General features: G+C 27.9%; 1 protein-coding gene across 1 annotated transcript in view; it reads right to left on the bottom strand.

The window, feature by feature from the left end:
- Positions 1-25,700, bottom strand: part of Nup133 (nuclear pore complex protein Nup133) — a 49,717-nt gene extending 24,017 nt beyond the window's left edge. Inside the window, exons 1-17 of the mRNA XM_087150981.1 lie at positions 25,494-25,700; positions 22,977-23,107; positions 20,818-20,924; positions 18,873-19,091; positions 18,276-18,347; positions 16,901-17,011; positions 15,766-15,891; positions 15,610-15,669; positions 14,728-14,789; positions 13,038-13,111; positions 11,609-11,688; positions 9,981-10,083; positions 9,130-9,198; positions 5,642-5,729; positions 4,981-5,023; positions 2,822-2,893; positions 730-877 (exon numbers count right to left, since the gene is read on the bottom strand). Coding sequence (XP_087007107.1) covers positions 730-877; positions 2,822-2,893; positions 4,981-5,023; positions 5,642-5,729; positions 9,130-9,198; positions 9,981-10,083; positions 11,609-11,688; positions 13,038-13,111; positions 14,728-14,789; positions 15,610-15,669; positions 15,766-15,891; positions 16,901-17,011; positions 18,276-18,347; positions 18,873-19,091; positions 20,818-20,924; positions 22,977-23,107; positions 25,494-25,600 — 1,672 coding nt within the window. The 5' untranslated portion in view covers positions 25,601-25,700. The remainder of the gene's footprint in view (positions 1-729; positions 878-2,821; positions 2,894-4,980; positions 5,024-5,641; positions 5,730-9,129; positions 9,199-9,980; positions 10,084-11,608; positions 11,689-13,037; positions 13,112-14,727; positions 14,790-15,609; positions 15,670-15,765; positions 15,892-16,900; positions 17,012-18,275; positions 18,348-18,872; positions 19,092-20,817; positions 20,925-22,976; positions 23,108-25,493) is intronic.
- Between the last annotated feature and the right edge of the window lie 752 nt (positions 25,701-26,452).

Genomic DNA, 26,452 nt, shown 5'->3' with positions numbered 1-26,452 from the left:
AAAACCCTTTTTTAAACCTCGACCGACTATTTTATTATAAAATAATAAATTATAAAATAATATCCACTAATAGGCAGATTGTGCATCTAAATTCAGAGCAGCAAGCAGCAATACCTTGACTTTGAGGGCTTGCTTGTTGAAGCCAGATACAAGTATGTCATAAAGTTGCGCATCTGCATATTGTTGCTGCTATTAATAGCTACTGCATACATTTGTTTCTGAAGAGATTCAACAATGGAAGCATATTTAACATCTGTTATTTTTGACACAATAGCAGTAGATAATGTCAAAAACGAAGTTCAGATACCCCAATGCATACAACACTGCATGAGCACATCATTGCAGCTGCCTCAAATATCAATAGAAAACATGTTATCGAACATAAATATTTTTTTTATTTTTAGGATGGCCCCTAGTTCAATTTCCACACATTCGAGAAAATCGAAACGCCTGAATTATTATTTTTGTGTCCTAAATGAGAACAAAACTAGAACAAAAGTTAAAAATGTGGGAAATTTAAGAAAATTCTGACTCCAGTTCTGTGTATTATGCACTCTTCTACAATTTGTACTGGCAAATCCTTCTACTTTTTGTTCTGTTTTGCACTAGAATAATTCTACAGATTTCAAAGGGCTGTTTATTCACAAACAACCCTTTGAACGTTTAGGCTTAAAGCAAAAAATATTTATAACACATATAATGGTAAATAAAAGAAATGGTGGTACTTACTGGAAGGAATTGATTCACACCACCTTGGATCGGATACAGGGTAGTCATCAATAATTCCCAAACTAAGTGAAATAACAGCTTCATCAAGATCTGCACCTTTAGATTTGAACTTTAAAATGTCATCATTTATAATCTTTTCACATGTTTCCTAGAAAACAAAAACTTCGTCAAGCATTGGGCAGCAAATATAATAAAATACACTTTGGAAATAATCAAACATAAAACAGAGAGGCTAATCAAATCAGGTTTCGAATTTTCCCGATTTTTCCAGGTTAAAATTTTCCGATCAGTTTGTTTTTTTCCTTTTCTCACAAAAAGTAGGATGGTTACTTAACCCTCAAGAAAAGTGTCAACATTCTATAATATTTAATTTGCTATTTTAAGTTTTTTTTACTCAAAGTGTGCCAAAAGGCAAATGCAGAGTGATCTAAAAACCCTTGAACAAGCATTGTTTAATAGATTTTTACTAAGCAAAAGAAAATAATTCCGGACAATTAATTATACATCAATATATTTTTAAATTTATTTCTGCTTTGCAATTTAATAATTTGTTTACATTTAAATTTTAAATATAGAGCCATTTCACAGCGTTTTGTCCAAACAGTTCCCTTCACAAAATGTATTAAGGAAATTTTATATAAACCAACATCTGAAGTCAATATTATTCGTTAAATATTGTTCTATTAGAACTACAGTACAGAACCCATTATCCGGAAATCAGAAAACCGGAAAACCAAAAAACCGGAACGAAATTCAATAAATTTTCCCGCCATTTTTTGAAAAAAAAGTTTTTTTCCTCATAAGATTTTAGGATTTTTCTTTCTATTTTGAAAGATATTTATCTTACCATCATTTTGGAAATAATCATTAGTTTTCATAGTACTTCATCGTTTTTTCTTCTTTTTAAGATTATTTCCGAAAATTATTTCTTTTTAGTTGGGTTTAACAATAAAAAAACGGCTTTTTGTAGCGATTCAGAAAACTGGAAAAATCAGTTATCCGGAATAGTGATGACCCCGATCGTTTCCGGTTCCCTACTGTATTATAAAAAGTTCATATCTACAGAAATCATGAAAAAAAAAATAGTTCAGAGAAACACATTAAAAAAAAGTGATAAAGAGAAATTATAACAGAAAAAACAGTTCATATCTACAAAGATATTCAGTACTAAAATGCAAAATTGTCCAACTTCTTGTGTACTCTATAGAGAAAAAAACTTAAAATTCTTTTAATTTCAATTTTTTTTCTGTTCTCTTTATTTGAAATCAAAATGCTTAAGGAATTCTAATCAGCTTATATTTTTTATCGTTTAATCTTCAATTCCGATCTTCTGTTGCGTTTTTGTTTAATTAATATTTTTCTTTCATTAATATTTCTTTTGCTTTATTTAAATTATTAAATGCCTCCCATTAAAAGGGAAAGTCATACAGCTGCATTTAAGCTGTCAGCAATTAAAAGAGAAAAAGAAACTGATAAATGGCTTAAAAAAAGCGGAAGTGATGCTGAAAGTGTGAGTGATGGGGATGAACCCGAAATAAACAATGAACTAATAAACCTATTTTGCTCTCATATGGAGAGTTCCAATTTTGAAGGATTTTAAATGCAAAATATATATATTTATATAGTGATATCTAAATAAATTATTCTTTAGTTTTTTTTGGAACAAAATTTGTTTAGATTTATCGTTTATTACTAAAACAAGATTTTGGATTGCTGATTTAAAAGTAAGATTGTTTCATTTATAACAATTATATTAATAAAATCTATTTTATATACTCGGATTTTTCCTATTTTTTTGTATATTCAATATCCTTCGATTGGTTTTTATTTAAATTATGTATTTATGCGTATTTAGAGCACGCGTTAAGTCTGTAATTAATACCTGCGCTAGTATAGTAAAATTCTATGCAGCCTGTCTGATGGTGCAGCATATCGAATGAAAAGCCCTTTTGTAGCTGATTTTTGAAAGCGCAGCGAACATACCAGGGCAGCGTTTCTCCTCAAAATTACGGTATATAAATAAATTCAAAATGATGTTTCTTTTAAAAGATGAAACACAAATAAATTCAAATTCACGATCTATAATATTTACCATGTCACCATTACAATAAGAACCAATGGCTGTTCTCAATTGAGCTGAAAGGCTTTCGGGTGCTTCGCTAGGCTAAAATAAAAAAATCAGAAACAGTTACTAACAATCAAAAAGCAAGCTAACATTTCTTGAAAAAAAAAATCATTGCAAAAATATAATTACATAGCTGCCAACATTGATGGGAAAAATCCAGTAGATTTTACGAAATAATATAAATTTCATGATAACTGTTGCATAATGTACTAAATATTTTACACACAGGGAATTTAAGGGATTTTCATAGTCATCAAAATAGAATAATTGCAATATTCTCCAGTTTCGATTGACATTAAACATACTTGAAAAGTTATGCATTATGTATACTCATAATCTCAAATATTAAAAGGCATCATTTAATTCATCAAAGATAGTTAAAAGATTTTTTTAATTATTTAAAAAAAAGAGTTCTGAATAAAAATAAGTTGAACATTTTATAACAAAAAAATGTTTTGAACTGATTGCTATAAATGAGGCTTGTTTTATTATGCATTAGTAATACTTTATTTAAATATTCAAGCAGCAATTATCAGTACAAAAATTCTACTTCAATAGGAATTTTTTTAGGAAAATTATTCAATTTTAGGGAATTTCTTAAAATGTACAAAAACCAGACGAATTTTAATTAAATCAGGAAAAATCTTACAGTCTACTAGTAAATCCAGTAGAGTTGGCAAATTATGCAATTATGCCACGTGCAATTCGGGGTTTTTCACCAAGTGGAGAAGAATGCAGGTTGAAAATTTGAGTAGACTGAGAGTGGGTGAAGGAAGAATTGTGTAACATAACAGTAATCTTCTTTAAATATCTCAAAGAAGCGATTGAAACAACAACTTTTACAGAAACTGAAGTTGCGTGTTAATAACTTTTTTCAACTTTTTATTGTTTATATGTTTAACTTCAATAAAAAAGAAAAAATTATGCAAATACAAACAAAGTTGTTTTAAAAGACAAACAATTTCCATCTTATTTTTTTTACTACATTCAAATTAGGAAGGTAGATACTTTAGTTACGCTGCAACAGAGCTGCACAATAGGCTATTGGCGAGGGTCTGAGAAACATCCCTGAGGATGGTCCGAAGACATGCCATTGCAATTTTGATCTTCTGCAGAGGGGATGGCTCCCCTGCTTTGCTAGCCTGACGACTTAAGCATGAAGTTGAGCACTTTACGGTAGAAGAGTTTAACGAGGATCAATATCGCGCACCCTCAGTCCCTACGCAGGCTGATCAGAGTGGTCACCCACCCGCTTACTGACAGCAGCCACTTATGCTTGACTTCGGTGTCCTACTGAGAACCGTGTCTTTACAATCAGTCCATATATTCAAAGTAAAACAACAATAAAGTGGTGGTCATTCTTATATTTGTCTTCAGAAGCTTCTACCCTCAAAATCATGAATTTAGGTTAAATTTTTAAATTGCGTTATCTTGATACTTTTCTTCTTTTTTTGATGATATAGTATTATTCAACAACACAATATCTTTTGAAACTTGAGGAAAATAAAGGGGTTGCTTTTATTAGATTAGAAAAAATAGTTCTTGATAATTTTTAGAACTTCAATGGATTTTTCCACAAATTTTTAAATCAATAAATTTACGTGATTTGTAGCTTTGGGTCGGTAATTTAAAACTGCACATCAGTGGGTTTTAAATTTTTTTAAAGTTTAATGTTGTTACAAATTAAACTGATAAAAACTAAATTCAATAATGCTTAAAAATTATTTGAATATTAATTACACAAAAACAATTATAATTGTCAAAAATCTGAAATCAGACAACTGTTAACTATTTAACCACCTCTCAAAATTTGCTGATTGGAGAACTGTAGTAGAATAATTTTATCAGAAAAATTTAATAGTCAGAAAAATTAATTTAATAGAGAATCTAAACTACAGCACACTTTCTATCTCAAATTCTGATTGAGTAATGGCCTTGCATTTTACATGCATCAAAAGATACAGCTGAATAGAGTAATTGTGCACCACAAGCTTATTTGTAAAATTAAATAAAAGGAATGTAATTATATTTATAATTTTCTATCCCTGCCTCCAACTATCGACAATTGAGTTCAGTCGGAAGGTGAAAGGCCTTTTAAATGTTGGAAATTTAGGTTCAATACTTACATCTGACTGACGGATGCTTACATCTTTCATAGACTGCATAAGCCTGTCAAAAATCCAAAACTTTGTATTTACATGTATAAATAATGAATTTTATATAAATGAAAAATTAGAAACATACAATAACCCTAAGTATTAAAAAAAAAAATGTGAACATACAAGAGGATTTTTTTTTATGAGAACAAGAAATAATCATGGTTTGCCACAACTTACGATAGTTTCCTCAGAGAAATTTTATGTCTATATAAATATTTATATTTTCTGTTTACATAGCATTAAATTTAGGCAACCATTTAAAAAATACTTTTGTTAAGAATAGCAAATATTAAAGATTAATACAAAATCCCCACTCTTTAATCTGACACTTTAAAGTGCGTTCTTTTTTTTTTTAAAACAAAATTTTTTTATACATAAATTTTTTAAAATAACTCTCCTGAGTCTAAAAACGTTGAAATTGATGCAGTTCTACATTCTATAATAGAAGTTAGAAAATTCATACATAAATATATAATTTAAAAAACATCAAATTTTGATAGTTAATTAATTAGAATTTTAATAAACATCGATGCTCAAAATACTTAATTTTAATAATGTTCATCATTTTATGTGCTAGAACTCTTAATTATCCTATAACACTGTTAAGAGAATGATATGTTTCACACACCTTGAATCACTGAAAGCTTTTTGATTAGGTTGAAAGCAAATGATTCCCAAATCTTTAGCAAAAAACAGAGGCAAGCCATCACATGTTCCTAGAAAGTCAGAAATTTAGATTTTAATGTTCAATGCAATCAGTTTATACAAGTATTCCAAAATTGCAATCAGTTTATACAAGTATTCCAAAATTGCAATCAGTTTATACAAGTACTCCAAAATTGCAATCAGTTCATACAAGTATTCCAAAATTGCAACAAGTTCATACAAGTATTCCAAAATTGTAATAAATTCTAAATTTTTTTTTTGTTATGAGGGGAAATGTTTTTTTTTTTTTTTTAATCTTCTTGTGTTTCGAATAACTAAATATTTATTCTGCTTTAGTGCTAATATTTAAGTTATGGTAAAGACATGAATTGTTAGAGGAAAAATATAAACTTTGAAGAGAGGAATAAATTCCAAATATTTATGAAGCTAAATTTTACATCGGTTTAAAAGAAACAAATGCAGAATTAGCTTAGTTACGGCTTAAATTGGATTTTTTATTAAAAAAAAAAAAAATTACATAATTTTTTATAGTCTTAATTTCTTTATTTTATCTACATAATACAGTGAAATTTGAGGGAGTTGATCACTTTGTGATCAATTGTAGTTGATGGTCATCTCATAAGAAAGCAGGTCAAATATTTCTGCTCATTTGGTACTCAATTATAAAACTCAATCTTAGGATATAACTGTCAAATATTAACTCATTTGATGCTTGATTATAAGAGTCCATCTAAAGATGTAAATGACTCATAAATATTTTACCTCCATTTATTACTTGATTATAAAAGTCAATCTAAGGATGTAAAGGACTCACAAATATTTTAGATTATTTGGCACATGATTACCTGAAAATGATTACATGATTACCAAAAAACCTGAAAATGCCTTGAGTAAAATCATTAATGACGCATTTCAAAAAATTAATGTCTTCATAAATTTAAATCATTCATATTTTCAAAACTTGAAATTCTAAATAAATTATGTGCATCAGTGTTGAAATGAATAATTATTTTCAAGTTCACTTTTATCTGTAATCACATTTATTATTCTGCCGGAAAAAATATTAGCAAATAAAAGAGATGCCAAGTATAAATTCTAGCGCTAATATTTTAAAATATTAGAGCTATTAATATTCTAATATATACAAGAATTTTTATACATAAATGTGATCGATGATTTCTTGAAACTTTTAGACTTTGGATTTCGGAAACTTCCGATTCATGGTTTGCGAAAAATCCGGATTTTTTTTTGGGGCACAATCATCTCTGTAGGAGTAAATACAATAAAGTCCCATATCCGGACGTCCATTTAATAGAACGGTCTATTTTCTGGACACTTTTTAACAATCAAAATAAACAAAGCTCTTTTTCCTTTTCAAAGAAAAAAAAAATCGTTTTTATCCTTGTGATTTTTAAAAAAGTATGCAGGGATCAGATTTCTCCACTAATTCGCGCACTACTGCATAATTTTTTCCTAGACTTCCGAATTTTTTTTTGATTTTAATACGATTTCCGCTACAATATGAAAAAAAATGGAGATCATCAAAACAAAATCCAACAATTTGCAACAGCACAAGAAAAAATGTATAAAAAAGTAATCAGAAAAAAAATTCGAGATTTGAAATTCCCCGTGTACGATAATGTAGCATTAAACAACTATGAAAATCGGTAGTAATAACTGACAAATCGTAAATCCATGCCAGACTGCAGGTAAATCATCAATAATTAAACGCAAAATACAAGATTCAAAGTTTGCCAAACGAAATACAGTCGAACTCGTTTATAACGAGCTCGGATTTACCGAGGGAAATGAGAATTTTTGGTTGGATCAATGTTAAGTCTATGGAACAGAAGTCTCTTTTAACGAGCAAGACCCGGTTTTAGCAAGCAATATTTTTCTGTCTTGCAATCTTCTTTCTCATCTTTCTAGTCTTATCTTTTTTTCAAAATGATAAAGAAATGCGAGGGAAGGGGGTTAGTTGTCATTAAATTAAGAAAAGTATTTAATTAAATTAATTAATGTAATTAAAGTAAGTAAGTATTAATTAAATTTTAAGTAAACTCAATCATTTGACCTCCCAAGCCCCCCCCCCTCTTCTGGTTGCACGCCTCTCTTAAGGACCAGTTTATTACGAGCACTCGGATTTAACGAGTCCATGTTACGGTCCCTTTGTGCTCGTTATAAACGAGTTCGACTGTAATATAATAAAACATTGAAATTTTAAAAACTAAGTAAAAATCCATTTTTAAAAAGTACAGAAAAAACGACTGGCAAAACCAAGCGGATTGATTGTGGAATAGTCGCTAATCTAGTGGATTGAGAATTGAATTAGTATTAACAGAAATGCGTGATTTAGAATTTGTGGTATGTTATAATGGCTTAGGGTCCGTTCAAAAAGTACGTACATCCCGAAGGGGGGGAGGGGATTTGCTATTATGTACGGTTTTGTACGATGGGGAGGGGGGGAGGGGATTTGCTATTATGTACGGTTTTGTACGATGGGGAGGGGGGAGGTGTTATACAAAGTACGTACTTTATAAACATACACCAAATTTAAATTTTACTTTATCCTACACATTCCTTAAGTAAATATTTAATTTTATTTAAAACATAATTATTTTAATTTTTATGAAAAAGGGGGGTAGACTAATAAAATGTACGTACTCTAAGGGGGGGGGAGTAAGACCTTATGTACGGTAATGTACGAAGGGGGGGGGAGGGGTTTGAAATTTCTCCATTTTTGTGTACGTACTTTTTGAACGGCCCCTTATTAAAATATGGAGATTTTAAAAAACACGTGGAAACTTGTAACAAAAGCTGCAAAAATAGCGCTTCCACGTGCATTTATTAGTCATTGATTGAAATTTACGCTAATCATCTTCTATTGTTATTTTTTATTGAAAGAAGATATTTTTATGTTTTCTTAAAGACCTATTATCCGAACTTGACGAAGTCTCAAAAATATCGGATACGGGATTTTCCGCTTCATACAAATGTAACTCACTCATAAAAGGGATCAACTTAACACGTTTCACAACAATACAAGTAATGAAACATTTTAAGTTATTAACAGCTTTAGATGGGTGTATCTAACAAAACAGTTATGATTGTAATATTTAAGCTGCCTGCTGTTTCTGTGTAAATCTATATTTTCTTGCAAGTAACGGTTTTGACATTACAAAAACTGCCTTGACAGATAAAAACTATTTGTTTCACAGTTTTAATAAAAAACATATTTTAAAAATACCTTAAGCACACTAATTTATAAAATATAAAGAAACTCTAAATTTATATAATGAGAGATAGTATAGTACACTTAGAGAAACGTTTCACAGAATCGATTAATTATGGAATGGGTATAAACATCAAAATAAGAATAATTATTTTATAAAATGCACAAATTATGGGTTAATATTGATACACAGAAATTACCAAATCCAAAATACATACCAGATCCCAAAATTCCGTTTCCACCAACTGAAAGATCGGTTTCATTAATTTCACTCTCACTTGCACCAACTAATTAAATAAGGAAAGAAAATTATCACCACAAGCTGAAATCTATAATTAAAGATAAGAAGAGAAATAAGATTTTAAAGCAACTTTTATGTTTGCAACAGAACAAAAATTGGTTTTATATCTAAAATATATCTAAATTTTTCTTTGAAATGTGAAAAAAAAGAACAACTTTTCAATACTTTTAGTCAATGTGGTGAACAAAAATAACAAAGTAAATATTCGAACAAAAATAAATTGGTGAACAAATATAAATATTTTGAACAAAAATACTGGAATTAATAGACAAATCATTGCATTTATTAAAACAATTCCAAATAATAAAGGTTTATTAGATGCAACAGGTTGAGAGAGAAAAAAAGATGACTTTAATGTAATAAAAAAATATTTAAAATTGATGTATTCATCGAACAAATTAAAAATCCTGAATTGAAAAAATATGGTAAAGAGCAAAAATTAAAGAATTTTTTTTTCTGCAACTTGTTTACAGAGACCTAAAAAAAAGGGATGTATTCCATTTTTTCTGTACCATTGCATAAATTAATCTTAAATTTAAACATAAATTTTTATATAAATACAAATTTCAGGACATTATATTTTCAAATTTTGATACACGAATGTTTGATTAATCTGACAATAATCTCTGTCTGACTCTTTTGGGGTTGCAGATTTTGGATTTATGAAGATAGTGCTACAGGTTACCTATGTATACATATATGTACACAGACATAAACTAGATACAGCTATGAAATTGAAGAACAAAAATGAAATTTTTTTTGACTTACTTTCGACAGACAAAACTTTTTCAGCATTGAACACATAGGCAGTTAGACTGTCAGATGTCGGTAAGATGAACTTGTAATTTAACAATTGCTCTTCCATCACCTCCTAAACATTTCAAATTAATTAACTTACTAGGATTTAGATATTATCATAAATGTAAGACTTACATTTTATTGTTTAAAGCATCAAATAATTAATATGCTTGAAACAAAACAAAATTATAATATATCTTTAAATTTAATAATTATGCCTTTTTCATACATATTCTCCAAAGTATGAAAAACGATTTTAAACATTTTGAAAATTTCTTTCTTTCTTTTAAATAAAAAAAAACATGAAATTTTTTGAAAGTTTATGTATGCATTTCTGCTGTTAATATATATTACTCAGAAATTACTGAGTAAGAAATTAATAAAATGCATATTCTTTCAAAAGAAGTAACAGACCAAAATTTTTATAAATTAAAGTCCTCCAATAGTTTTACACTATTTTGAATAAACGGTTTAAATTACAATGAGGAAGAAAAAAACTATACTTTAAATAAACATTTTTTTAGAGTTAATAACAAAAGTGTAGCAAGCTTAAAAAAGCAAAAAAAAATTTAAAATTTTTTCATTTTATCTAGGAATAATGGAATGTTACCAACATTAAATTACTTAGAAAACAAAAATGAACACAAAAATCTAAAAGATATAACTAAAATAACCTCAATGGCCGTTATAAACCTCTTCATGTAATAAACCTTTTCATGTTATAACCCTTTTCATGCTATAAAACTCAAACATATATAACATTTACAAACATTAATCGTAGAATGATCTTTTAATAAATCACTTTGAAAAATTTAAATTGCCAGATATCAATCCACAAACTTAAAATTTTGATTTTATCTATTTTTATACACTAAACTATGTTGTAAAAAATGCATTTCTAAAATATGTTGTAAAGAAAATTTTCAACGACATGTTTAGGTTTTAATATGTTCAGGAAATATAATAAAAATTCAGAAAATGAAAATTAAATAAAAAAGAAAATGATAGAAAGAGGAAAATTGCAAGTTTGAAGAAGAATTATATGCACGTAGTTGGTAACTCTTAGTGAAAATAAATAAATTTATTACTTAAAACTATTGAAATCTTATTTCAGAAATTATAAAAAAGACACATGCATAAAATAAACAAATATCAATTTTTAATTAAAAGTTTGACAATATGCTGAATAGAAGGAATAGTACAATTCTATTCTCAGGATTGCCACTGAACATACTTAAAACAAATAATGCCTTAGCAAATGAAATAGTTTAGTGTAGCTGAAATATCTTTAAATATCCCATAAATTGTGCTTTGAGTGTGTCACCCTTTTTTAAAAAAGGTAAATAAGAAATAAGTTTCCCTGTATTTTTCCAGTTTGTAGAGAAAAACTCAAATTTCCCTGCATTTTACCTGTTATTTTAGGTGAGTTTAAACAACCCTGATTTCAGCATGCTTAATTTCCAGATTATTAAATGTTTGGAAAATTTTTGCCATGTGAGAATTTTAATTAGAGCCTGTGTAAAATCCATCTTTTACTTATTAAACAATACTAACTACATAGAACTACTATAAAAGTTTAAAAAAATCATTTAACGTACTTGATATGGCTGCACATATTTAGTAACAAGGAAAGAACCAAAACTTTGAGGAGGTGTATCAGTCGAAGTATCCAAAACACCTAAAAAGGAATGTTCATTTTTTTAAAATAGAAATTAAAGCATAAGCAATCAATACATAAGAAATTGATCCATTGCATGATCCACATACAGTGGATTGTAGTCCATATACATTGAAACTTTGATAACTCAGAGCATCATAGGAAATAGAAAATGCATCAAGATATAAAAATAGTGCCAAGGATTTTGTTAAAAGAAATGGATTTTTAAAAATACAGTAGAACTTTAACTGATTGTTTTTCATGGGACTATTTTATGTAAACAATAAACATTTCAGCCGTGATGGCTCAGGGGACAGAGCGATCTCCTTCTAATGCAGTAAACTGGGTTAGAACCTCAGAGATGGCTGGTCCATACGAATCTGCATCTATCGTGCACTGACCACAGTGCTGATGTGAAATGTATTCAGTGGTAGATGGATTATGGGTTAGAGTTTCTTTGCCGTTAGGCTAACCATGAGAGGTTTTCTTCTTTGTGTAACAGAAATGTGGGTTAGTTCCATCAAAAAGTCCCACACATAATGGCCCATTTATCCCAATACTTGATTCAGGAGTTTCCTTGTCTTCTGGTTTGAGTTCAAAATTACAAGGCAACGGAGTTGAACATCAGTAACAGTAAACCCAAAAATTTGGTCAGCTGTTCATCAATAGTTATAAAATAAAAAATATATATTTAAAGAGCGTCATATTGTAATATTCTATAACACCCCGAGTTCCATAAATTGAAAGAGATAATGCAAGTGAAATGACAAGGTAACTTATCAATGAAAAATAGAGTTAACTTGCAATTGGTCAATGATGTATTAAAAGTAAATATTCCCATTAAAAAACAAGCAAAATGCTGTATAGTTAATGTCACTAAATTTGAAATATAAATAAATCAAAAAAAAAAAAAAAAAAAGACTAAGTAATTATTAGTTTAAAGAAAAAAATATATTAACAGAAAATAAATTATGGCAGGTTTGCTAATAATCATCATCAAACGCAGGCTATGCAGTACAAAAATGACTAAAAAAAATAATAATAAATGGTAAAACAAATTAAGACAAGATTGCTAACTATCAATAGAAATAAAGTAATTAGTTGTCACAAATAATTACTTGAAAAATAAATTAAGTTTGTTAATCAACATCATTAATAAAATCAGGCTAAAATATTAGTTGACTCAAAACAATAATAATTAATGAAAAACAAGCTGGGTAAACCTTCAATAAAAACATACTAAGAAGTAGTAGATTAATAAACAAAATAATTAACGAAAAAAAAATCAGGAAAAGCGTGAAAATCTCTAAGCAATGGGGTAAAAAATACAAAACACATTTTCAATAAAAACATGAAAATTTAAGGCGTACCAAAAGCATAATGAATGCTTGTGGAAGAAAAACCCAATGATCTGTGAGCAGCAGTTAACACCATGACACCAGACCTGAAATAAAATTCAAAACATTTTTCACATTGAGGACATTAATAAGACATGCAACAGTTATGAAAAAAAAAAGACTAACTCTAAATGGTAACATAAAAAAAAAAATGTTTTCTAAATTACAAATCAAGCAACATTAATTAAAAATAAAACTCAGTATTAAAGGGTATTATTTTATTAAATAAAGCATAAACTTAATTAAAGAATATTTTTTCGTAAATATACCAGTTCACTCTTATAAAATTTCACTACATGAATATTAACTTTTTCTTAACATTACATAAGAGTCCTATAATTTTGGAATCAACTAACTGAGTAAAATATATACTTCAATCATTGTTGTACAATTTGCAGGTAGACCTCTAGATTAACGCATCAAATTTTTCGCTACTTTAAAATTGTTAATCAAATTTTTTGATGGACTAAAAGACCAGAATTTTTTGAATCCACAGAAAATGGCATACCTTTTTCAACCCTCTGGTTATTTCAAGAACACATTAATTTCAGAGGTTTGTTTTTTTTCTTATACGGGTGATTCTCCACAAACTTGGCGTTTTCAAACCACAAATTCTCAAAAATTAAAAAGACTTTAAAAAATCTAAAACTATTCTGACTTACCATTTATAAGGCACTTAATACAAGAAAAATAAAGAAAACTCACTATAACAATACTCTCTGTTAAGTCAATCTTTTTGCTCAAAAAATGTCAGAAGTGAGACATTTTTATTAATCATCCTGCTATTAAATTCTAAAGGCAGATTTAGCCTTAAGGAAGTTCTTCTAATAGAATCATCACCTTATTACACATTATAATATGAATTATTATTTTTTTTAAAAAGTTTTTATGTTTAATAAAACTGTTGTATAAGAGAATGACAGCAGAAAATATTACACACTTCAGTTTAGAACTTCAAATCTATGATAAGAACATCAGATCTTCAAAGCACTTATTTGCACGGCTAGAAGAATGTTGTGAAAAAATATTGAGACAAACTTTCAAATGACACACCTTAGTGAGTTAAATAACTAATCGGAATCAAAAAATATTGTTTTACACCTACAAATATAAATAATTAATTATAACAACTTTACTTATTGAAACGTGGTGCAAAATTTTTTAAATAAATTAAATATGTCTAAGAGAAAATTTTGGAGAAGTCAAAAGAGTGACTTTCAGGCGCAATATTTTTTCAGGAGATTATTATTGAATTATCTTACTTAAATGCATGGAAAAAATTATGTTTTAAAGGTATAAAAAATAACTTCCTATCTCCATCCAATCTTGTGATATTTTGTTCCGACATGATATTGTTACATTTTTGGAGAATCACCCACACTTATTTTTCCTACATAATCACATGAAAAAAATTGGTTTTGCTTTGTGGAGAAGATAGCAGGTTGAAATGTAATTTTTTTTTATGTGCGTGACAACCAAAATGTTCAGAATACAAAACTTATACATCTGTTTTTACAATCTGTATTTCAGTAAGTTTTTAATAATAACCTGTATTTCAATACCAAACTTGTGATTAAAACGACCTGACTAATCATATAGAAATTAATTTTATTATGAATACAAGCATATCTTTTGCACATGAAAAGAAATAATCAAAACTTACGAGTAAAGTTGCATGTCCAAACACCAAGTTTTTAAGCCTCTTATTAAGTTAAGGTCTTCTTTCTATAAAGAGATACTTGTGGTAATTCAATTTTATTTACATATAAAAAAATGGCAGAAAAAAGTTAAAAATTTATTTTAGTAATATTATCCTCTTTTGCATATTTAAATTTTTTTTTTCACACTTAAGACCTTCATGACTGCTCACCTGCTGGATATTTCAGTCTGGTACTCTTTTTAAAATTAAGATCTGAAAATCATGCATATTTAAACAAATTGTAACTGTATAGTTATTTTAACTATTAACTTTAAATTTTTGCCCAGCTTATAACTTTGTTTGTTTCAGGTTTTCTTGGCTTGTATGAAAAACTATTTTTTATATATTATATTTGAAATATATTAGGTTTTAAAGCCAATCTAACAATAAACAAAATTATAAAAAAAAAAAAACTATAAACAAAATCTAAAAGATAAAACACTGAAAAAATTTATCAAAATTATGAACTGAACAATTAGTACAATAGTAGAAAGGATAAAAAAATAATGTTGGCATGCTGTGATGTTTTAAAACCAGGAGACATAACTGTGCCAAAGTTTCACCAGTAATTGATAAGTTAATTTCAGTGTTTCAATAAATAAGTATAACTTTTGTTTTTGGTTTATTTGTCAATTTCTCTTACATAATAATTCATAAAAAAAAAAAAATCTGATGTTTTTAAAACTTAACTGTTTACTTGACATACAATGACATTAACTTGATAAAAATATGAATTAATACTATCATAGATTTTAAAAGCTAATTATTCTGCAATATCCAACTAGCTGGTCATAAGCTTACAGTTTACACAAGCAACAGCTATAAATGAAAATAAATGTGTCTTACATATAAGGTTTCTGCATAGCACTGCTTCAATTCTCGATCAAGATCCATTTCAAATATGAGCTAAGGAGAAGGAATATAAGTAAATCACAATAAAAATTTTAAAAGCTAATGATCGGAGAGCATAATTTTAAGGAGTGAAAGTAATGATAGAAATACTTGGTCTGTGTTTTCTTTTTTGTCCTTTATAATGATACTCCATTTTTGAAGAGTGTTGGTACTCAGAACATAAACAGTGTACTCATCATCATTTTCTTTCACAGAAAGAACTCGATTTAGCTGTTTCTGTTGGAAAAGTAAACAGTAATAAAGATATGAGTTAAACATTTATGAACAGTCAGGGTTAAAAAATAAATAAAATCAGTTTTTTTTTAAAATTTCACAGAGTGAAAATACTAGTAAGTTTATTAGCCCGGACGAAAACAGACAAGTCTAAACATTCTCTTCCCTCCCCATAGATAAGGTTGTTTCAGTTTCTATATATTTCCTCCTTGGATAATTTGCATGACCTTATCATCATCATGTTTCGTTCGACCTTATTGTAATCATGTATTAAAAAGACCTTAGTCTATGAAATGTTTCAATCTTTATAGGTAAGTTATTCTTTAGAGTGTGTGACAACCAAATTAAGCAGTTTTACTATATTTTACAGTAAGTTTACTTTGCCCGATAGTAGAAATCGCATTATGTAATATTACACAGTGAAAATAAAATCTAGGGCAAAATTTAAAGCTAGTGATTTTGAATAATTAAAAAATAAATAACTTTTTTACCTCAATGAAATATTTAGAAAAAATAAGTTTAGCAATTTATTTTAAAAATACATGTCAGCAGTTAAAATTTATGATTTAACCAGTATGATTTTAGGGAATAATGGTTATGCAAACAACAGGGTGTGTAGCCAAGCACCTTTTAAGTACTTTTTAAGTGCTCAAAAAATACTTCTAATCTCTTTCCAACAAAAAAACAAAAACAAAAACTTTCCAATAATAATAATAAAAAAAAAACATAATTAGGATCTGTGCAGTAATAAAATTTTTTTTTATCACTTAAAGTTTTTAATTTATGAACATAAAATCAATAAAATTCAAAAACATTTTCAAATACTTCACATATTCATGATAAAATAACTAATTTCTGATAAATATTGCAGAGAAAATTAAATCCTATTTAGCCTCTAAATTTATATGTGATATTTATGAAATTAAGACAGTAGTATTACAGATATACAAAAATACATGTTTGAAAAATTATTTATGTTCACAAAAATAGCAGAAGGGGAAAAATTACTTACTGTTTCCGAAGTTTGAGTGGGAACAACACCAAAGATAAAGGAGGACACTTTTCGACCAATGCCTGCCAAAACTCCTAATGGTAATGTAAGCGTACGGCAGATAACATTTGGCTGAAATATTAAATGAATATACAAAATACATTCTACAGCCATCTTGGGAAATATTAACAGATATTTATACATAATTAGATCAACACAACTGTAGCATTCCTATCACAACAATTATTCAACTCAAATTCATTAGTATATAAGACGTGTTAACTCAATTCTATCTTGGGGTACCATTTGATAGATGAAATTTGGCATTGTCAAACTCAATTCCCCACAGAGATGCGATTTGAACCAGCCTACATTGTAAGCAGCGCCCACTTTGATGGATGGTTTACAGTGAACACAGTTGACTTGCTGTGTCATTGTCCTCCTCATGCAGTTGCTATTCAGTCTCTATTAAACACAACAAAGTTCTGCACACACTTGACAGCTAATAGTAACACAAGAGAGACCACACACAACTGTGAACTTAATACAGCTCTCATGCCAAATGCTCAAAACTCTGCAAATTTAATACAGCTCTCACGATCTTTCACAAATACAGCATCTACTGGTGTCATTCATCAAATTCTATCCCTGTAAAAATTCCGGTGGGGGAGTCTTGTAGCATGTCTACCATTACAATTATTCAGATCAAATTCATTAGTATATGAGGCATACTCACTCGACTCTATGCCGGGATACCTTTTCATTGATGAAGGTTGACATTGTCGATAATCCTCTCTCCACACAACTAAATTATTTATTCTATCATTTGTTATTTTGTAAAAGTTCACTGTTCCATTAACGAACGATATTCCATCAGCAGTATTCTTACAGTCAAGATAATAAATTTGTTACTCCAAAAGAAATTATTAAAGCATAATTTGATACTATGTAACTTTACCTCTGATCGCCAGTTAGGGAGTGAGTTGATAAGGTTTTGCAGACTTGTTGCTTCTGGATAAATCCATTTGCTGAGAGTTTGATTTCACAAAATTATTCACTCCAAGAGAAATTATTGAAAGCATCATTTGATACTGTGTAACTCCACCTCTGACTAGCAGTTAGGAACTGAGTTTACAAGGTTTTACAGGTACGTCACTTCTGGTTAAGCCAGGGGTGATACATGTTTTAAATTTTGATATTGATCTGAATCACAGCTTTTCTCAATATAAATTAAACCATTTCATTATGAAAGTTCTGGTTAAGAAATGGATCAAAGAAAATAATAACTCATAAGAAAAACAATAACTATTATTGAAAAAAAAATGGTGTTTTTCACATTTTCTTTAGGAGTAACTTTTTTTTTTACCCAGTGAACTTATAAATGTAACTGAAATACCTGTCCTTCGCCTGTAGTAGGAGTAATCAACACAAGAGAACTAGTAGTGGTGGCCAATATACACCCCAGGGGCTATAAAAATAATAATAGAAAAAATTATAGAAATATGAATGCAATCAGATAAAAATCGTAACGTAAATTGTAAAAGAATTTGTTTTAAACCATCTAACACATACCACTAAATATCAAAATTTAAAAAAAAAAAAAAAAAAAAAAAAAATGTGTCTTAATTTTTTTTTTTTTTTTAAATAGAAAATGCGTTTTTATATATTTCTGTGGTTATGGTACTACAAAAAAAAGATAAATAAATAAATAATAATAATAAAATTTACTTCTTAAGAAATTATTCTGCTTGAAACAAACACAGTGATTAGATTAAGTATTCAGTATTTTGGAAGAATACAGAATAAAAATTTTCCTTTTATTAAATTAGAAGCAAAAATTTTCTTCCACTTGAAATTGTCATTAAATATTCAGATATTAAAAAAAATGGACTTCTTAAGTTCAGATAATTTAATCCAAATCTAGTTTGTTGGTGCAGCTAATGTTAGTCAGAATATAAACCATGTAAGCGAAATAAATATTAAATAATCTTACATAAACTGATGTCAAACAGTAGCATTCTTGTCCCTGTAGATCTGCTGAAGCATCTACGGATGAACCTTCATGATTTATGTTAGGCCAGTATCGAACGTGACCCTCAGGAGAGACGGCAAGGGCAGACGGGAGGTGCGAGTCTTCAGTTAAAAAAAGATGAACAAGATCTGCTTTATGGGCTAAATCACTCGGAGGTAAAGTGAGTTCTTTACAGTGAACCTAAGATAGAGGTAAAATATCATTTCAAATTAGTCAGTTACAGTGAAAGATTTAGTATTCAAATATAACTTTTTTAGTGTTCAGTTAGATTAAATGTTAATTAAAACAAGGGAGGGTAGGTTTTCTCCACAAAAACAGATAAAAAAACTTAAAATAAATTTTTACCAACACAGGTGAAAGAAATTCTTTTTAATAAAGAAATGTCAAGTATTAAGTAATAATTTTAAACAGTTCTAGTTTAAATAGAGTCCTTTAACAAATGATTTTTAAATGAATAAAAAAGCTAACATTAGAAAAAATATATTAATTATTAAGAAATTAAAACAATTCTAGTTTCTTGTCTTTAAAATTTTATATAAAGAAGTAGGGTAGAACTTTCTTTTATAATTATAAAAAGAACTCTTAAAGCATCATAATCAAATTGTATTGTATTATTGAATTATGCTACACATCATAATGCATTCATAAAAGTATTTATCAATCAATATTTTTATTGCAGGTTTACTTTATAAAATAAATTTAAAAAATTTTAACTGTAAATTTTTGTTTGCAAAATACTGAATTATCACTTTCAAGTTAATAATTAATTTTATGAAATTTTTCAAATGATAAACATTTTAAAAGCTTTTACAATATTTGAGTTGCAAATCATGGAAAATTCATTTAAATCAAAATCAAAATATAATCAAATAATAATATAATCAAAAACATTTTAAAGTGCATTTTCAGTTCTAAAGTATTTATTTTAAGAAATAAAACTTGCTGGTTTTTCAATTATTTATAACAGTTCTAGTATTATTATAGTTAATAATAAATTGTTATAGTTCTAGTATTATTATAGTTAATAATAAATCGTATAGTTAATAATAATCGTATTTTGATAGCTTTAAAGTATTTAGCTTAAGATTCACAAACATTATAAATTTATGGATGAAAATTGGTTATAATTTTATTGTTCAATAAATCAGAGTTTTCTTTTTTTTTTTTTTTTTAAAAAAAAGAAGAAAAAAATATTGATAGTATTGGCCTTACAAAAATGTGCAATAAAAATTTAACCAATTTAAAATTTTTTTGTTAAACAAAGTAATAACTTTTGAATTAATATTGTACACTACATATTTTTAGGGGTATTTTTTGGATAGTTATATCGTTGAAAATTTATGAGCACATAATTTATCTAGGAAAACGAGGATAACATTTTCAAAACATAAATCAAAACTGAAAATAAATTATTATGATATGACATATAGATTTTAAAATTCTGTACAAAACTAAAATAGAAAATCTGAAGTAGTTTTTTAAAAACACAAAAATTGGTGTAAATTTTCTTAAAACAATACCCCATTAAATTGTATTTGTTTTAAATTTGAACTACTTATTAGTTATTATTAAACAATTGTAACGATCAATTTTAATTACTTCAATTTCTTTCAGTATCTTTAAGTGTTCTAGAAGAAATAGGGATCTTCCGAACGAAATCTCAACACTGATTAAAACATTTGGTAATGCCAAGTTTGATAAGAAAAAAATTTCAATCTTATTATAAAGAAATGATACTTTTCTTGGAAGTTTGGTGACAATAAACGACTGATCCCATTAACCAGTAAGTTCACAAAACAAAGCGCAAGTGTATTGCTTTTTTTATTTTAATACATAACCTATTTGCTTTCAAATAAATTGAAATTCTGAACAGTATTTTTTGGTTGTAATTTAAAAATAAACTCACAACATCTTGATTGGTTTCCTGCTTGTAACGCCATATTAACAACTGGCGTCCACACACCAAGCTAGCATATCCAAATGTCTCTAATTTAACTGATATATCAGAGTTTCCTAAAAAAATAATGAACAAAGATAACAAAGAGCAATATTTAATAGTTGGTAAATTGATAAAATAATAGAAACACTTAAAATTGATATATTTTAAAGAATAAAGAAATTTCTTTTCTAAAAGGCAAGAATGATTATGAACATAGAATTGTTTGTCTAAGTTCTGTTTCAGAAAAAAAATATTTGATTGCAACTAAATACACAAAACTTCACAATATCTTCATGATCGTAACATGCATAAATTTTGCTGTTAATACATGCATTAAGTGGGGATATTTCCTCATTGTGATCTGTGGCAGAATAATCGGCAAGTCTTGGCAACATCCGGGCAGCGGCCCACAATAAAATGAAAAAATATCACTGAAAGGGACCGACTTAAAAAGTATAACTCGTAACAAATCCCAGGCAAACATCTACATGCTTTTTTTTTTTTTTTTTTTTTAAATGTTCAAATTTAAAATCTCTTTGGCACCTCTGCGATTGAAACTGGTGCAACAGTATCTGAAAACAACAGTATCCCTAAAAAGTATCTGACTATAATACGTATTGGGAAAATAAAAATTTATGCGCAGAGTTTGCAACTAGTGGTATTATAATTTAGCTAAATACGAAAGAGAAATGTCTTTCCTTTAACTCAAACTATAATTGCCCAAGTTATTTCCTCCTTAACTCAAACAAAACTTGCTAAATTTTTTTCATGACCTCTCAATCACTGCTACACGTCAGTAAGTAGGAAAAGAACACAGGGTGCATAGCCAAATCTTTCAACAAAAATAAGCACCTTTTAAGCACTCAAAAAAAATTTTAAGCACTACAAACATTAAAAAAATGCAAAATAATTTTCAAAAACTTTACATGATCATGATAAAATAACCAGTATCTGACAAAGAACTCTTTTCTTGATTATATTATTACTGGTGGGTGTGTCATGTTAAGAATATAATTTAAAAAAAACTAGACGTGGGAACTAAAATAGCTAAATTTTTTCATGACCTCTAAATCACTACCACATGCCAGTAAGTGGTAAAAGAACATGAAGGACAAAGCGATGGTGTACCATACAGATGAAAAATTGGTTCAAGCACTTCTTTAATAGCCCTTTATTAGTGGTGAGTGCTTGCTGAATGCACTAAATTAACTGTGTACTATTTCAAAAGGGGAATCTGCATTGTTTCTGGTGGTAAAAAAAACTGTTGAGAGAAGTGAGCAGAAGATTATTTTGAAGGAGATTAATGTAATATAATTGTATTTCAATTCAATCAATGCTGATTTTGTATACATGTCTTGAAATAAAAAAGCAAGAATTTCACTAAAGACTAGTTGAAATTGATAAGCCAGTGCAACTTACTACTACTTGCTTACAACAATCTACATTAGCTATTAACCAAAGGTTTCCTGGAATAACTAATGGTCTTGTTATGGGTAATCTTCCTTCTCCTCCTTTTTAAGTGACTTTTACAAAGATTAGGTTGAAAGAAAGCTATTTAAATTATTAGTATTAAGTTTATATTATGTTGACAATTACTTTAATTTTATAAACAACACTCACTTGTAATTTATACTTGTAGTAAAACACAAAAGAAACTGTGTCTAAATATGACCGATTGTTGGCAAATCGTATGACTTACATATTGAAATCTGATGTGAAGGTTAACATTTACATTTATTTTTTCAAAAGGGCATTTTCTTTAAAATTATTTTTAAGAGGATTTTTTTTAATTATTTTTAAAGACATTTTTATTTTTGGGATTTTTTTCCATTATTGAAATTCTGACTATATTTCTAATACTTATTGTTAATTAAATATCTTCATCATTTTTCGTTTCTTCCATTTGATTATGTTTTTATTTAATTATTTTAATTCATCCAGTTTCTTCTGATTTTTTCAGCATCCTGAAAGAAATAGTTTCCTTCCCTCTGGATGAAATGCAAATTTTTTTGCCATATTATGGACTTATTTTTAGCTAAGTTTATTATTTTAATTTTTTTAAGTGGAGAATGGATATATATATATATATTAAACATCGGGTAATGTTGAAGAGATCATTTGCTTACTTTCAGCATTCAATAAGGCTTCGGTCACTAGAACAGGAAATGGTGCACCAAAATTTTGTGTCATGCAAATACTTGATTCATCAAGAAGAGCATTAGACAAGCTCATGTTAAATGAAGCATTCCGAGAGCCACTGTAATAAAAATAAAGAAATAAACTAGAGTTAATATAACACAATTTTTTAAAAACAACAATAAAGCTAGCAATAATAGACAACAAATGTAAAATAATTATAAAAAAAATTCAAGCTGGTAGATGCTATAGTAAAAAACTGTTAATACTAATATATAACAATATTCCAAATCATAAGTTATATAAGTCAATAATAAGTCATATAAGTGAAATCATAAGTCAATAATAAGTCATATAAGTGAAATAAGTCAATACAAAGAAACATGACTTTTGTACCATAAGAAAGTATGTAAATTCTCAGTGATTCAAAGCGTCAAGAACTTTAGATCACTGACAATGTAAATAATAAAAGCACAGATGCAAAAGAAAAAAGTTACTATTCATCCTAATAAGCGAATAATACTTTTTGATCTTAATAATACTTTTAAAGCTAAGAATACTTTTTGAATCAGTCAAAATTAAGCATAGGTAAATTAAACAAATAATTAAATTAATCCTTATTACATAGATCAATATTTTTTAAAAGTATTCTCTTTTTTCTTTGGCCATAGCAATTTAAGGTCATTTACATTAAAAAAATTTCAATCTTTTCTTTACATTTATACATTTAGCTATATTAAAATTTCTCAGATAAAAGATTTATAGTATATAAAACAAGTTTCATGTTTTATTGAAAAAATTTAAGAAGATATTGAAGTTGCCTATCCAAAATCTTTTTTTTATGATAATCACATACTTTGGTATTTGTGTCAATAATAAAGTTAAAAATAAGAAAAAATATTTTTAAACTAAATTCTTTATTATTAACACTGGCACTTATTTGGCATTTATTAGAGAATATTTATAAGATAAAATATTCTCTGTTATAAAAAGTAAAAATTACTTTTTTCATCACAAGCATTTAAAAGAGCATAAAAAAGAGAAGACTTTAACATGGCTGTCTGTACTAATTAACATGTTCAAGGGAATTTAGAGACATTGTTATTTTATTTTGTCAGTGTCAGATGGAAACGACTTGTTGAGATGGTTCTGACCTATACTGGACTGTTATGATGATAGAAGAAGATTTCATTGCAAAAATTGAGTTTAGCTGACATTATATTTTATTGATGTCCGCCGGCCTGTGTAGAGGGCAGGGAACTGTCCTTGCATCAGAAAGGTTCTGGGTTTGCAGGCAAGGCATGGATGCTCTTTCCTTCTTTGTATTACCTGTCCTCACTGTGGGAGCGACGTTGGCCCACCTCATATGGTGCCCCTGAAAGAGAGGTCAACAAAATCGCCCTGCAAATGCCTGAATTGACGGATGTTAACACAGAATTAACACAGGCATTGGAAGAAAAAAAATATTTTTATTGATTCATTCTGCTCATATTAATAAATAATCTGCATTATGTCGACTTCTTTTCTTCTTGACTGAGAAACTACTTTCAGTTAGCAAATAATAATATTTAGTGAAGTAAATGAATTAATTTCATTCTACTCATATCAATAAATAATCTGCATTATGTCGTCTTCTTTTCTTCTTGGCTGAGAAACTACTTTCAGTTAGCAAATAATAATATTTAGTGAAGTAAATGATTTAATTTCCAAAAACAAAAATCTGACTTGAACTTTTTTAAATTTTACTCATTTATTTATTAATTGAGCATAGATTCATGACATGGCTTTCCCTTCAACTTATAGGAAACATGTTGTATACGTGTTACAGGTACGTAGTTATTTTGATTATAAGAATTTATTCTTGAAAGTAGGCAGAACTCCTGCTTTATTTTGAAACTTAAAATTTTCAAGTTTTATAAGATTTTTCCAAGCAAATAATCACTTATATCTTCTACTCCAAAGCAAAACTAATTTTCATCAGCAATGTTTTAGAAAATTTTTTTAAAGCAATGACAACCTAAAAATAAAGGAAGGTTTCCAAAAAAAAAAAAAACAACATTGCCAAAGCCCAAATTAATAGCAACAATAGCAAAGTGGCAAGTAAGAGATAGTTATTTTGGTCTCAACTGAAGAAATTCAAATAAAATGGATTAAGCCAGGTTTAGCATCAAAATTTACTAACATAATATTTCGTAATAAAATAGCGGCACTGTTCAGTAAACATTGAAGAAATGTAATATGTGAATAAAATGTATATAATAAAGTATTTCATGACAATTAATGCTCTGATTTTGAATAATTGAATACATTTTAAGAAATCAACAAGAATTTATCATAGTTTCACAAGTTTTACGTACACATTCTACTAAGAGAAACACATATATTGTCGATTTAAATAACAAAAATTTAAGAAACAGTTTTGTGAAAACTGAACTAATTTTGGCTCAGTCAGGAATAATAGTTCAATTTGATTCTAAAATCATTTAATTGAAGTTTTTCATAAATACCTCTGAGATGCAACTCTTTTAAGTGACGGCGAAAAATAGGGACTTGGTTTATTAGTTATCTGCTTCTTTATAGCCGAGACAGGCGTTTTGGAAAATGGAGAATACATAATGATATTGAGACCTAAATTTATATGTTGAATTTAATCAAAATTTTATAAAACTTATGACACAGTTGGTATTCGTAGAGAAACTTGTGTCTGTGGGTACAACCGGCTGAGCAACTGCGCATGCGCAGGGCGAAATTTTTTGACGCCTCAGCCAGTTGTAAACAGCGAAAAGTTGCCAAATGTTGCAAACCTATCTCTTTACAACTGGCTGCGAGATTTTCGGCTTTGGATAGAAAGTTTATTAAATCATTGCCAGATGGCGCTGAATTTCAACGAACAAATGGTGATAAGAGGAATAAATTTTCATTTAATAATGATATTAAGTTTTAATGAATTTTTAGAAAATACATGAGTTTTTAAAATTGTCTTATAATATTCATGACAAGAAAAAATAAGTGTGTGAAGTAATTAACTTGTAATATACTATTATATAATAGTATCTTTGGCTATACCCATATCTTTAAAAGTATGCAAACTCATGATAATTTTTTATTTAAAAGAATTTTTCAAACATATGTATGTATATATATATGCATTCCAAATTCATGCGAATAGTTAGATAAATAACTATATATTAACAAAATCTATTATTTAAGTGATAGTACATATTTTTCTCATTAAGAAATTGTATACAATTCAAAAACAGTGTATTTGGTAATTCAGTTTCACTATCCTAACATTTCATTCTTTGTAAATATTAAAGATTGATACAAAACATGGATAAAATTAATTTGATCCTATTCAGAACACTCATTTAAAGCCTACTTCATACAAATAGGTAAAATTATTGTTATGTGTCATTATATGTAAATTAATTTTACATGATTAAATATTGTAATTAATATGATTAAA

Source organism: Parasteatoda tepidariorum, chromosome 9 (genome assembly GCF_982258835.1).
Source record: "Parasteatoda tepidariorum strain Cologne lab strain chromosome 9, Ptep-v5.0, whole genome shotgun sequence".
Lineage (NCBI taxonomy): Eukaryota > Metazoa > Arthropoda > Arachnida > Araneae > Theridiidae > Parasteatoda > Parasteatoda tepidariorum.
The sequence above is the reverse complement of the archived record's forward strand: the minus strand, read 5'-3'. Positions and strand labels throughout refer to the sequence as shown.